This window comes from Musca autumnalis, unplaced genomic scaffold (genome assembly GCF_047663935.1).
Source record: "Musca autumnalis isolate F117 unplaced genomic scaffold, ASM4766393v1 scaffold_3, whole genome shotgun sequence".
Taxonomy (NCBI): Eukaryota; Metazoa; Arthropoda; class Insecta; order Diptera; family Muscidae; genus Musca; species Musca autumnalis.
The window spans coordinates 9,948,712-9,963,496 of record NW_027411866.1 but is presented as its reverse complement, the minus strand read 5'-3'; the positions used below and the strand labels follow the sequence as shown (position 1 = coordinate 9,963,496).

General features: G+C 40.0%; 1 protein-coding gene across 1 annotated transcript in view; it reads right to left on the bottom strand.

The window, feature by feature from the left end:
• Window positions 1-1,368: 1,368 nt before the first annotated feature.
• The window catches only part of fs(1)N (female sterile (1) Nasrat), a 38,263-nt gene continuing 24,846 nt past the window's right edge, over window positions 1,369-14,785 (bottom strand). Inside the window, exon 7 of the mRNA XM_073973591.1 lies at window positions 1,369-3,749. Within this exon, the coding sequence (XP_073829692.1) occupies window positions 1,467-3,749 (2,283 nt within the window). The 3' untranslated portion in view covers window positions 1,369-1,466. The remainder of the gene's footprint in view (window positions 3,750-14,785) is intronic.

Below are 14,785 nucleotides of genomic sequence, written 5' to 3'. Positions count from 1 at the left end.
TCCGTAGGGGTCTTCTATAGAATAGAAGACCTCCGTAGGGGTCTTCTATAGAATAGAAGACCTCCGTAGGGGTCTTCTATAGAATAGTAGACCTCCGTAGGGGTCTTCTATAGAATAGAAGACCTCCGTAGGGGTCTTCTATAGAACAGAAGACCTCGGTAGGGGTCTTCCATAGAACAGAAGACCTCGGCAGGGGTCCTCTATAGAATAGAAGACCTCGGTAGGGGTCTTCTATACAACAGATGACCTCGGTAGGGGTCTTCTATAAAGCAGAAGACCTAGCTAGGGGTCTTCTATACAACAGAAGACCTAGCTAGGGGTCTTCTATAGAATAGAAGACCTCGGTAGGGGTCTTCTATAGAATAGAAGACCTCGGTAGGGGTCTTCCATAGAATAGAAGACCTCGGTAGGGGTCTTCTATAGAATAGAAGACCTCGGTAGGCGTCTTCTATAGAATAGAAGACCTCGGTAGGCGTCTTCTATAGAATAGAAGACTTCGTTAGGCGTCTTCTATAAAATAGACCCTTAACGAGGTGTTCTATCCTATAGAAGACCCTTAACAAGGTCTTCTATTCTATAGAAGACCCCTACCGAGGTATTCTATTCTACGGAGGTCTTCTATTCTATAGAAGACCCCTACGGAGTTCTTGTATTCTATAGAAGACCCCTACGGAGGTCTTGTATTCTATAGAAGGCCACTGCGGAGGTCTTGTATTCTATAGAAGACCCCTACGGAGGTCTTGTATTCTATAGAAGACCTCGACGGAGGTCTTGTATTCTATAGGACACCCCTACCGAGGTCTTCTATTCTATAGAACACCCCTACCGAGGTATTCTATTCTACGGAGGTCTTCCATTCTATAGAAGACCCCTACGGAGGTCTTGTATTCTATAGAAGACACCTACGGAGGTCTTCTATTACATAAAATGCCCCTAAAGATAAGGACTCCCTGTTACTGAAATGACACCCTTCCGCTTGTCAGTATAAACTCTGTTTCGCTCTTCTCTGATGACTCCCTTCTGCTTGTCTATTTAAACAGACTTCGTTACTCTTGTCAAAAAGCCCCCCTTCTTCTCACCAGTCAAGACCCAAACAGACTGCCTTCATTTCTTTCTCGTTTTATTAGGGGTATAGGCCAAAACAGAATCAATCGTCGTTTGCTTTGCTTGCTTCCCAAATGTCAAATTATAAAGGAATGACAGAGCCTCTTTGCAAATCCGCCTGCGTTCTCCTTTAGGAGGCTCTGGCATTCCTTTATAATTTGACATTTGGGAAGCAGGCAAAGCAAGCTATGATTGATTCTGTTCTGGCCTTATGAGTTTCCTCCTCGGAGTTTATAGATTTTTATCAAAAGATTCCGTACCGAATTATAAACAATGAAGAGATTTATTTTTTATTTACAAATCTTTTAAAAAAATTACAAAGTTCTATACATTACAAACTTTTGAAACCTCGCCACAACCTCTCAGGGGCATGGTAATGGCGGAGGAGCTTGCGTAATTCCCTGTACAACAATTTCATTAAATTTCAATTTATTTCCCGTCAACATAACCAAATAATGTTTCATTACACCTTCAGCATTAGGTAGGCTCATAGCCTCAATCTGTTGAATCTCTTTGTCCTCGGAAAGTTTGGCAAACAGGACAAAACCCTGAGTACCGCGATAACGCCATATTTGTACTTCACAACAGTTGTCGATGAACATGAGGAGTGTCTCCTGTTTTAGGCGAAACTCTATCAAAGAGTGAGGATCCTGGGCATTGATAATTTGCAGGGGGTTGTCCTGGAAATCTTGTTCATATAGGTATATGGCCGAATCTTGACCGGGTATAAGAGTGGGAAAGGAAATTTTCGTCAATGCCAATAGAGGTCGGGAGTTGTTTATGCTGCCCACTTGTAGAGAGATTAGTTCAGGAGTCCGTAAAGCTTTGTTATTGTGACTAAGAGGGATTTTGGTAAATATTCGCTCCTTGAGATTTGAGGAGGAGTACAACATTTTATCGGTATCTTCAGGGCCATGATCCCAAGTGGTGTTTTTGAGGTCCTTTAGAAAACCATGTAATACCTTATCAAATTGCCGAATAGTTTCTATGACTCTAAAGAGGTCCTCCGAGTGATCTTGTGATTTGTTACCATTGGCTTCCTTTAAAACGGAGGCTATAAAAGAAGCCAGAGAATTTTTAATCTCCCCATATAGTGTGGAGTTAAGGGTTTCATTGATGTGCAACTGCATTTCCTGTAACTCCTCGGCAAAAGGCCACACAATTTGCACAACATGGGCAGTTAAGACCTGGCCAGGAGTTTCGGGTAGTGATACATTTGCGGAGCTTATGTTCAGCAAGTCCTTTTCATAAATTGTTTGATGTTCCAATTCCTCCATGATGCCCACAAAGTCGGGTATTAAATATTCATCAAAGAGATCCGATTCTGGTATGCTCAGCTGGGTAATATTGATTTGCTGGTTTAGTTTGCTACTCAAATCCATCAGCATGCGCTCAAGGATCCATGGAAAGTCGGAGAACCTTAGGATATTTGTCACCGATTCATTGGGTCTCAACACCGAAATGCTTTCATATTCAAAGAGCTCCAAAGTTGAGGGTAATTGGACATACGAAGGTGCATCATCGTCTTCCTTATCATCCGCATCATCACTGCCCACATTTTTCTTTATTTTCGATTTCCTTTTGATTTCGGTGAGTGGCACAATTTCCACACCATTTGTGACCAAGAGACACGGACAACTGTTGGACAGTTTCACAAAACGATAATTTTTATTAGGCAAACGTTCCTTAAACTGGATCTTCCATTTACGCAGCGTCTCAAAGGTGGCCAAGTCTAGTTCGCGAACCACATCTCGGTTCAAAACCAAAATAGATATCCCCGAGTTGTTGGATCGCTGCATATCCCAAACATCTTCAAAATAAAATCTTTCGGGAGAGGTTTCATTGTCTCTCAAGTTCCACACGGTAACACCTTTGCCTAGGGAGCAATTTAGGTGTTCGGTACTCTCATAATTTGTTATGAATTGCAATTCCGTTGAATTTGGATTGGGCAGAACCATCACTTCCGCTATGGGCCCAGAATCATAATAATGCAGATACTTGAAACGCCGCTCCTGAGGCATCCACAAATATATCCTAGAAGTACATTCTTCATTGAGCAGCAGATAGTGTTGCCCAGAATTTGGCATAAAGAAGAATTTTCTACGCTTTCCAATAACATTCTCCAATATTCTCAAGCTATCCACTTCCATGAAGAAGCTTTCCTCCACATATTTAACCACCAACGATTTCAATTCAATTTTCAACCAGATTTTCTTTAACATTTGGCATAGCTCCTTATCATCCTCCCCCTTCGACAATCCTCTTCTATATCTCATAAACTGATCATAAGTCCAAGGATCATATTCCTGAAATACGGGATATTGATACTCATTGTTATCCCTTCGCACCGTTAAACTCCTTGCAGACCAATTTCCCATTATGTACTGCTTCTCCAAAGAGCTGGCCTTGAGGGTGGAACGAAACCATTTATCCAAGTCAATGCCGGTCACTAAATCTTGGGTTATTACTTGAGGACTATAGAGCGAATGGAAATAGACCGGTGATTGCAATTCCAAATTCTCTTCCAATGTGGCAACATCACTTAGATTTTTATTACCATTCACAATGCCAAGGATTTGCAGATCCTTGAGGACTTTGATGGATTGTATGGTAAGCGGTGTGGTTATGTGCTGACCGCCATAAACCTGGAAAGGAAGAAATGAAAAAAAGGTAAGTAGTTACAAAAGGTCTCCTTTGGCGCCCAACGAAGGGCACAGATGGTCTAAAGTATGCTGGTTGACTGGTTGATTATTAAATGTAAGGACGAGTGGAATACTAGTTAACATAGACGACTTGAACTTAGAGGGACAGACATTCTGTGTGGACGAATTGAAAAGGATGTACCACGAAGTCCCTATTATCCATTGAGATAAGTTGCAGAATTAGAGAGCCTAACACATGAACCAGAGAAGACACAGAATGTCCCAACAAGTACAAATATGGGTGATCCATAAAATTCGGGCGTCGAAATGATGGTTCAGGGCACATAAATAACTTAGGTTAGGTTTAGGATGCATAACTGCCATGCTGGCAGCCACTCCACTCGGAGACCTTGAGGTCCATTGTGATCATCCAGACTATTGACTTATGTGTATTGTAGAGATGAAGATGTTGTTGTGATATGATGATGTGATAACTTAACCGGTCTCCTGACTTGCTAATAGAATCATAGAGTCTATAGAAGAGTTTAAGGACTCATCAGCCTTTATAGACTCACTGGAAACTTTCAAATGTCCACAAGCAAACAAACAAAACAAGTTGATGGACCACCGAATTAAAAAAAAAAAAAAACTTAGAGGGAAACGCGTTCTATTCAGACGAATTGAAGTCCATAGAATCCATACTTAAGTTGAAGGAATAGGTAGTCTAACAACTGAACTAGAGAAGACACAGAATGTCCCATGTAGTGCCCAACAAGTACAAAGGTACCCTAAAGAGTACAGTCCACTAATTAATCATTAAAAGCCGGACGACGAGGTACATAAACAACTAAACCGGTCTCCTGGAAATCATATGGGATCATAGAGTCTAATTCTATAGACTCTATAGATGAATTAGGGGACTCTATAGATTCACTAGAAATCTTTTAAAGGCGTTGAAGGACCACGGATTTGCAAAAACTTAGAGGGGCAGACATTCTTTGTAGACGCATTAATGGTCAGATAAGTTAAAGAATTTGGGAGTCGAACAAATAAACCAGAGAGATTTCCTCAAAGAAGACACAGAATGTTCAAATTGGCGGCCAACAAATACAAAGGTGCTCCAAAAGGTATAGCCTACTTGTTGATAATTAAAAATAGTATGACAAACTGAATGGTCAGATCATAAAAACAGAAAAAGCGGCCTTCTAAAGCAGCTTATGGGATCATCATGACAAATAGTTTTATTTGGCGCCCAACGAGGGGCACGGTTGACCCAAAGAACACAGTTGACTGGTTGATTATTAAATGTATTGAAGACTAGTTCAGATTAGAGGGACAGACATTCGGTTTAGATGAATTAATGGCAGCCTATCCTGAAGGCCATAGAATCTATGGGATTAGGCAGCCTAACAAATGAACTAGAGAAGACACAGAGGTGTCTTTGGTGCTCAAAAAGTGCGAAGACAGCCTATTCAGAAGCTCATCGAATCCATATAGACCAGTTGAAGAGAAGACACAGAAGGACAAACTGAATGGTCAGATTATCTAAACAAATAAAGCGGGCGTCTGTCAAACTTATGGGATCATAGTGACAAATAGTTTAATTTGGCGCCCAACGAGGGGCACGGTTGACCCAAAACCCGTAGTTAACTGGTTGATAATTATATGTATGGAAGTGTGGAAGACTAGTTCAGACAGATTTTAAGGACTATCGGATTTACAAAATTAGAGGGATAGACATTTGGTTTAGATGAATTAATGGCAGCCTATCCTGAAGCCCATAGAATCTATATAGACCACTTGAGGGATTAGAGAGCCTAACAAATGAACTAGAGAAGACACAGAGGTGTCATTTGTTGCTCAAAAATTACGAAGGCAGTCTATTCTGAAGCTCATAGAATATTATGGGATTATAATGACAAATATTTTTTTTGGCGCCCAACGTGGGGCACGTTTGACCCAAAGAACACAGTTGATAGGGTTGATAATTAAATGTATGGAAGTGTGGAAGACTAGTTCAGACAGATTTTAACGACTATCGGATTTACAAAATTAGAGGGACAGACATTCGGTTTAGATTAATTAATGGCAGCCTATCCTGAAGCCCATAGAGCCTATATAGACCATTTGAGGGATAAGGAAGCCTAACAAATGAACTAGAGAAGACACAGAGGTGTCATTTGGTGCTCAAAAAGTACGAAGATAGCCTATTCTGAAGCTCATAGAATCTTCTGGGATTATAATGACAAATAGTTTTGTTTGGCGCCCAACGAGAGGCACGGTTGATCCAAAGAACACAGTTGACTGGAAGTGTGGAAGACTAGTTCAGACAGAACATGCTAAAGGAATTATGGAGCCTATATATACAATCTGAAGGACATAGGAAGTCTCCATAGAGGAGTTTAGGGATTCAGGAGTCTCTTTAGACGACCTGGCTTTTCATAAAGACTTCTCAAATCGTTTAAGACACGCCTATAAGGACTTGTGGGTCATTCAGCTTGTCTGAAAGAATTCCCTAGACCTATATATCGACTGTAAAGAAGCCCTTCCTTTCCATATATTGTTGGGTCTCCTAACTTGATCTAATTCAATCAAAGACTCTACGTGGACGAACTGAAGGGCACATGGGACTCTATGGAGGAGTTTAAGGATTCAGTAGTTAAACACATTAAAGGACCTTCAGATTAAATATGAACAACTGAAGCGGCCTCCTGACAGATTTTAAGTACTATCGGATTTACAAAATTAGAGGGGCAGACATTCGGTTTAGATGAATTAATGGCAGCCTATTCCGAAGCCCATAGAATCTATATAGACCAGTTAAGGGATTAGGAAGCTTAACAAATGAACTAAAGAAGACGCAGAGGTGTCATTTGGTGCTCAAAAAGTACGAAGACAGCCTATTCTGAAGCTCATAGAATCTTATGGGATTATAATGACAAATAGTTTTATTTGGCGCCCGACGAGGGGCACGTTTGACCCAAAGCCCGCATTTGACTGGTTGATAATTAAATGTATGGAAGTGTGGAAGACTAGTTCAGATAGATTTTTTAAGGACTATCGGATTTTAAAAATTAGAGGGACAGACATTTGGTTTAGATGAATTAATGACAGCCTATCCTCAAGCCCATAGAATCTATATAGACCAGTTGAGGGATAAGGAAGCCTAACAAATGAACTAGAGAAGACACAGAGGTGTCATTTGGTGCTCAAAAAGTACGAAGATAGCCTATTCTGAAGCTCATAGAATCTTCTGGGATTATAATGACAAATAGTTTTGTTTGGCGCCCAACGAGAGGCACGGTTGATCCAAAGAACACAGTTGACTGGAAGTGTGGAAGACTAGTTCAGACAGAACATGCTAAAGGAATTATGGAGCCTATATATACAATCTGAAGGACATAGGAAGTCTCCATAGAGGAGTTTAGGGATTCAGGAGTCTCTTTAGACGACCTGGCTTTTCATAAAGACTTCTCAAATCGTTTAAGACACGCCTATAAGGACTTGTGGGTCATTCAGCTTGTCTGAAAGAATTCCCTAGACCTATATATCGACTGTAAAGAAGCCCTTCCTTTCCATATATTGTTGGGTCTCCTAACTTGATCTAATTCAATCAAAGACTCTACGTGGACGAACTGAAGGGCACATGGGACTCTATGGAGGAGTTTAAGGATTCAGTAGTTAAACACATTAAAGGACCTTCAGATTAAATATGAACAACTGAAGCGGCCTCCTGACATGCTAAATGAATTATGGAGCCTATATATACAATCTGAAGGGCAAAGGAAGTCTCTATAGAGGGGTTTAGGGACTCAGGAGTCTCTATAGACAACCTGGTTTTTCATAAAGACTTCTTGGGCCACAAACTCTCCCAAATATTTTAGATACGCCTATAAGGACTAGTGGGTCATTCAGCTTGTCTGAAAAAATTCCCTAGACCTAGGTTAGGTTTGGGGATGTGTACGAGGCCGCACGTTTATAGTGCCTCGTATCTGCATCCTCTTTGGCGCAGATTGCAGTTACGCTGGTGTCCGTCTATGAGGTTTCCTTGGATTCCCCAACGCAGGCCGGAGCCTCAAAAGTCAGTGGCTATTGTTGGAGTTTCCGTTGATTCTCCCTCGTTGGTCATCGACTAAGAGCCAGTGGCTGTTGATGGATCCTCTTTAGATTCTCCATCAACATCCATTGACTCAGTGGCAATCTGCCTCCGAAGCTTAGTATCGGCTAGTGACGATACAGGACCAGACTGGATGCGAATTGTCTGGTCCATTGTCATGTGAATACTCCGAACCATCCTGTAAAGTTTATATCGATAGCTGGAATCTTTGCACTCGTAAAGCCATCCTCTCGTTTGACTGTAAAGAGCTTCAGCTCATCGTAAAAGATCCACTGAGTTTTTGAATCTCTGAGCTTTTAGTTCATCAATAAAGAATTCCAAATACTATTTGATAGCTTCAGTTCAACTCCCTAGGCTTCTACTTGATCTCTAAATACTTCTATGTAACATTGGGCCATTCATACAAACTAATTGACTCCTTAGGCCATCTCTAAAGAATCCATGAGTTATAGGCTCGACTTTAAATATTCCTTAGCACCTTATGCATGTCAAAATTATATCATAGAGCTCTGGCGAGACTCCCTGATACATTATACATTTCGTGCAATTTATAGACTCCAAGAGCCATTCTACATGGCTCTTAGATACCCCGATCCATTTTTCAACTCGTCCTTAAACATTTCCAGAGCCCTTCAGTTCATCATAAAAGACTTATGGAGTCTTTGGACTTCTCATCTCTAAATAACCGCTGAACTTTAAAGTCAACTTCGAAGACTACTAATATTCAATTTACCTACAAACACTCCTCGATAGTTTCAGTTGAGTCTACTGGGCTGTCAGTTGATCTGAAAATACTGCATTGTTTCTGTGGGACTTACAAATAATATCTCAAAGCCATGTTTGTCGACTTCCAGACCTATGTATGCCACATGCTTTTTAGATACCCAGAACACTCTTGTAATGAATATAGATAGTACCTTTCAAATTTTCCATATAGACGTTTTGAGTCCTTCAGATTGTCTATAAAAACTTCGAATCATTTAAAATTATTTATTAAGACTTTGGGCTAACCTCTATATAATCCCTTGGCTTTTACTTCACATGGGAAGACTTGCTAGACCATAAGCACCTCCACAGTCTTCCAGTAACTTTAGCCTATTTACAACTACCTCCTGCCGTATTTATTTTATGATTTCCAGTTCCATTTAGATTGTCTATGCCTTCAGCTTCTATAAACACTCCCAGGTTTATGTTGTTTTTCTCATTTTAAAAAGCATCTCTAATCCTTCATCTCATCTGCAAAGCCTATACAGTTCCGTACATAAACTCAGTATCTATAGTTTTTAACATAAAGTCTGCATCCACGTTTCATGCTCATTGTCAAGAGGTCATTTATGTCGTCCAATTCAAGAAGTTGTCCACAACAAGGTCATGTGCTAGAGCAGTTCCTCTATGAAAAATATTTCCTCTAGTGGTCGCCTGTAAAATATTACCTCTTGAATTCGTCTATAAAAGACGCTCTCTAGAGTTCGTCCATATGAAAACTCCATCTAGTTGCCTTTTATGAAATTCTCCTCTAGAACTAGCCTATGAAAGACACCCTCTAGAGCTCGTCTATTAAAGGGGGAAGAGCTCGACTTTGAAAGACTTCATCTACTCCCATCTATGAAAACTCTCATCTTTGAAATACTTCCTTTACAGCTCGTCTTTGAGATACTCCTTCTAGAGGTCGTCACTTAAAGACTGCATCTGCAATAAGTCGTTTCAAGAGTCCCTCTATGATAAACAGTTCTTCTAAAGCTCGTCCACTAAATATTACCTTGGAGTTCAACTATAAAAAGTATTCATCTAGAGTTCGTCAATAAAAAATACTTTCCTCAGCTCGTCAAATTCTCCTCTAGAACTAGCCTATGAAAGACACCCTGTAGAGCTCGTCTATTAAGGAGGAAGAGCTCGACTTTGAAAGATTTCATCTACTCCGATCTATGAAAACTCTCATCTTTGAAATACTTCCTTTACAGCTCGTCTTTGAGATACTCCTTCTAGAGGTCGTCACTTAAAGACTGCCTCTGCAACAAGTCGCTTCAAGAGTTCCTCTATGATAAACAGTTCTTCTAAAGCTTGCCCACTAAATACTACCTTGGAGTTCATATATAAAAAAGTCTTCCTCTAGAGTTCGTCAATAAAAAAGACTTTCCCCAGAGCTTGTCAATGGAGGACCCCCTTTAGAGGTCGTTTATTAATGTCTTTCTCTAGAAGTCGCCTACGAAATTATTCGCTATGAAAGACTCCATCTACATCTCGTCTCCTTCTATAGTTCCTCTATGATAAAGATTTCCTCTAAAGCTCGTCCATAAAATTATTTCCTATTGAGTTCATCTTTAAAAAGACTTAATCTGGAGTTCGTCCATTCCAAAGGCTTCCTTAAAAACTCGCCAATGAAAAACTTCCTCTCGCGGTGGTTTATGGGAGCCTCCCTCCAAGAAAGACTTCATCCAGAGTTCATCTATAAAAAAGACACCATCTAGAGTTCATCCATAAAAAAGACCCCATCTAGAAGTCGCTTACGAAATTATCACGCCTTCAGAATTCGCTATGAAAGACTCCATCTACTTCTTGTCTCCTTCTATAGTTCCTCTATCATAAAGGATTCCTCGTCCATAAAAATATTTCCTATTGAGTTCATCTTTAAAAATAGTTAATCTGTAGTTCGTCCATACAAAAGGCTTCCTTTAAAACTCGCCAATGAAAAACTTGCTCTCGCGGTCGTTTATGGGAACCTCCCTCCAAGAGAGGCTCCATCCAGAGTTCATCTATAAAAAAGACCCCATCTCGAGTTCAACAATAAACAATACTTCCATTAGAGATAGTCAAGGAAAGACTTCCCGTGAAGTCCTTTATGGAAGTCTCCGTCTAGGAAATTCTCTCTAGCGCTGCTGTGTAAAATACACAGTCTAAATAAGTCATCTTATATATATTTTTCCTAGATATAATCATAGAAAGGCTACCTCTGGATCTCTGCAATAATTATAAAGTTCGGTTAAGAATGGAATACTCTAGAGGCTGTCTATGAAATACTCCCTCTATCGGAGATTGCCCTAGATTACATTGCAGAAATACTGGCTAGAATTCTGGGAAACTTCTGTTTAGCGCTGCTATGTAAAAATCACCCTCCAAGTAAGTCCTGTATAATATATTCTCCCAAGATATACACGTAAAGGCTCTCTCTGGATCTTGACGAGAAAAACTCCCTCTAGAGTTCGTCTTTGGAAGACTCCATATAAAATAGGGCTATAAATGACACCCTCTAGAGATTGTCTTGGAAATACTTCCTCCAACTAAGTTCCCCCTAATTCTCATAGCAGAAATATTCTCCCTCTGGAGTTCGTCTATGAAAAACTCCCTCTATAGTTCGTTTATGAAAAACTCCCTCTATTGTTCGTTTATGAATGACTTACTCGTGCAGAAGCCTGATTGTAAAGGTTGTCTAGAAGCAGGCCCGTATATGAAAGCCTTTTGAAGATTGTCAATGGAAAATATCATTCATGGCAGACTTCAAAAGGAGTCCATCTATTGCGGATCGCCACTAGACTGGACTACCTCTGGACCTCTGCGATAAGTTCGGTTAAGAATGGAATCCTCTAGATGCTGTCTATGAAACACTCCCTCTATCGGAGATCCCCTAGATTACATCTAGGAAACTCTCTTTGGCGTCTAGGAAATTCTCTTTAGCGCTGTTTTGTAAAATACACCCTCTAAATAAGTCATCTATAATATATTTTTCCTATATATATTCATAGAAAGGCTACCTCTGGACCTCTTCGATAAGTATAAAGTTCGGTTAAAAATGGAATCCTCTAGAGGCTGTCTATGAAACACTCCCTCTATCGGAGATCCCCCTAGATTACATTGCAGAAATACTCGCTAGGATTCAGGGAAGCTTCTGTCTGGCGCTGCTATGTAAAAATCACCCTCCAAGTAATTCTTGTATAATATATTCTCCCAAGATATCCACGTAAAGGCTCTCTCTGGATCTTGACGAGAAAAACTCCCTCTACAGTTCGTCTTTGTGAAGACTCCATATCAAATAGGGCTATAGATGACACCCTCTAGAAATTGTCTTGGAAATACTTACTCTAACTAAGTTCCCCCTAATTCTCATAGCAGAAATATTCTCTCTCTGGAGTTCGTCTATGAAAAACTCCCTCTATTGTTCGTTTATGAATGACTTACTCGTGCAGAAGTCTGATTGTAAAGGTTGTCTAGAAGCAGGCCCGTTTACGAAAATCTTTTGGAGTTTGTCAATGGAAAATCTCATTCATGGCAGACTTCAAAAAGCGTCCATCTATTGCAGATTGCCACTAGAGCTCATCAAGGAAAGACGTTCTTTCGATTCCGCTAAAGAAATAGATGAGCATTTCTATGAACATTCCTTCCCAGTTTGTCTATGAACGATCTCGTTTAAAACATACACTCTCTGGCGCTCGTCTATTAAAAATGCCTCCTATTTTTATACCCTCCACCATATGGAGGGTATAATTAAATTTGTCATTCCGTTTGTAACACATCGAAATATTCGTCGGAGACCCTATAAAGTATATATATTATTGATCAGCATAAAACTCTATGTCGATTTGACCATGTCCGTTTATCCGTCCGTCAGTCCGTCTGTCTGTTGAAATCAAGATACAGCTCGCAATTTTAAAGATGGAGAGTCAAAATTTGGTACAGAAGTTTTTATTACTTGCAGGATGGTTGGTATTGAAAATGGGATATATCGGTCCACGTTTTGATAGAACGGTACCTCCCGAACGGTACCTCCCGATTTTCGGTATTTTTAAGTTTTTAGCTTCATTATCCTACCAAAATGGCTGAAATTTGGTACGTAGTCTTCTTTAGGGGTATAAAACTTTCCCCCAGAATTTTGTCGGTATAGGTCCACACCGTTATATAGCCCCCATAGAACGGTACCTCCCGATTTTCGGTATTTTTAAGGTTTTAGCTTCATTATCCTACCAAAATGGCTGAAATTTGGTACGTAGTCTTCTTTAGGGGTATAAAACTTTCCCCCAGAATTTTGTCGGTATCGGTCCACACCGTTATATAGCCCCCATAGAACGGTACCTCCCGATTTTCGGTATTTTTAAGGTTTTAGCTTCATTATCCTACCAAAATGGCTGAAATTTGGTACGTAGTCTTCTTTAGGGGTATAAAGCTTTCCCCCAAAATTTTGTCGGTATCGGTCCACACCGTTATATAGCCCTCATAGAACGGTACCTCCCGATTTTCGGTATTTTAAATGTTTTAGCTTCATTATCCTACCAAAATGGCTGAAATTTGGTACGTGGTCTTCTTTAGGGGTACAAAACTTTCCCCCAGAACTTTGTCGGTATCGGTCCATGCCTTCATATAGCCCCCATAGAACGGTACCTCCCGATTTTCGGTATTTTGAACGTTGTGGCCTCAATATTCCACCGAAATGGCTGAAATTTGCTGTTTAGACTTCGTTGGGGGTACTCAAACTTCCCCTTTAAATTTGTCGGTATAGGTCCACGCCTTCATATAGCCCCCATGGAAAAGTACCTCCCGATTTTTCGTATTTTGAACGTTGTGGCCTCAATATTCCACCAAAATGGCTGAAATTTGGTATTTAGGCTTCAATGTGATATAAAACTGTTGGCCAGAAATATGTCTGTACAAGTCCACGCTTTCATATTGCCCCATTTCTGACTAAAATTCGTCGGTATAGGTCCACGTTTCGATGTAGCCCCCATAGAACGGTACCTCCGGACTTTCGTAATACTGAAGATTGTGACGTCAATATCCAACCGAAATGGCTGAAATTCGTTATTTCGTCTTCCAAGAGTTATAAAATATTCCAGAAGCGTATTATCAGTATAGGTCCACGTCTTCCTATATCCCCATAGAAGCTTACTTCTTGATTTTCGGTATTTTTTCAGTTATTGCCACATTCTCTTATTGAAATATAGGAAATTTGGTATTTAGTCTTCTTTGAGCCTAAAAACTTTCCGTCAGAAATTTGTCGGTATAGATCGACGTTTTGAAATAGCCCCCTTAGAATGGTGTCTCACATTGTTTTACCGAAATTGCTGAAATTTAGTATTAAGTCTTCTTCATACACGAAAGGAAACTAATTATTCCATTTTACTTCAATACAAACTCTCTGCAGTTTTTGATTTATTTTTACTTTTCCCAGAGCCTCCTCCATAAAACACTTCCTTTGGAATTCATTAAAAAAGATTTCCTCTGCATTTTTTGCATAAAAGATCACCTATAGTTCGCCCACAAAAGAACCTCTAGGTCTTGTTAATGAAAGACTATCTGTAGATCTGATATGTAGGGGACTCTCAAAAAAGACTGCCTACGAAATAACCCAACTGTAAAAAACTCCCTTTAGTTGTAGGTTATGGAAGAGTCTTCCATTTACAGTTCATTTATAACAGGCTAGTCCTAAAAAGGCTTCTCAAGATGTCATCAATGGAGCACTCCTTCCGCAAGACATCATCTAATCACGTTTTTAATGGACTTCCACTAAAGATCGTATACGAAACAACCTGGTAGTAAAACCCGCCCTCTAGATGTCACTGTTAAAAGACTATTCCATTTATCAAAAGCTAGTACCGAAAGTCTCCCTCTAGAGCCTCCTTCTGCATAAATGACTCCCTATAGATCTTATCTACGAAACACTTATACTATGAATGACTCCCACTAAAGATCGTCTACGAAATAACTCGGCTGTAAAAAGCTCCCTCTAGTTGTCGCTTATAAAAAACTCTTCCATTTATCAAAGGTTAGTACCGAAAGTCTCCTAGAGACTTCTTCGCCACTAGTTTGTAGAAATGACTCTGTCTAGATCGTATCTATGAAATACTCCTACTCTGAGGGACTCCCACTAAAGATCGTCTACGAAATAACTCGGCTGTAAAAAGCTCCCTCTAGTTGTCGATTATGAAAGAATCTT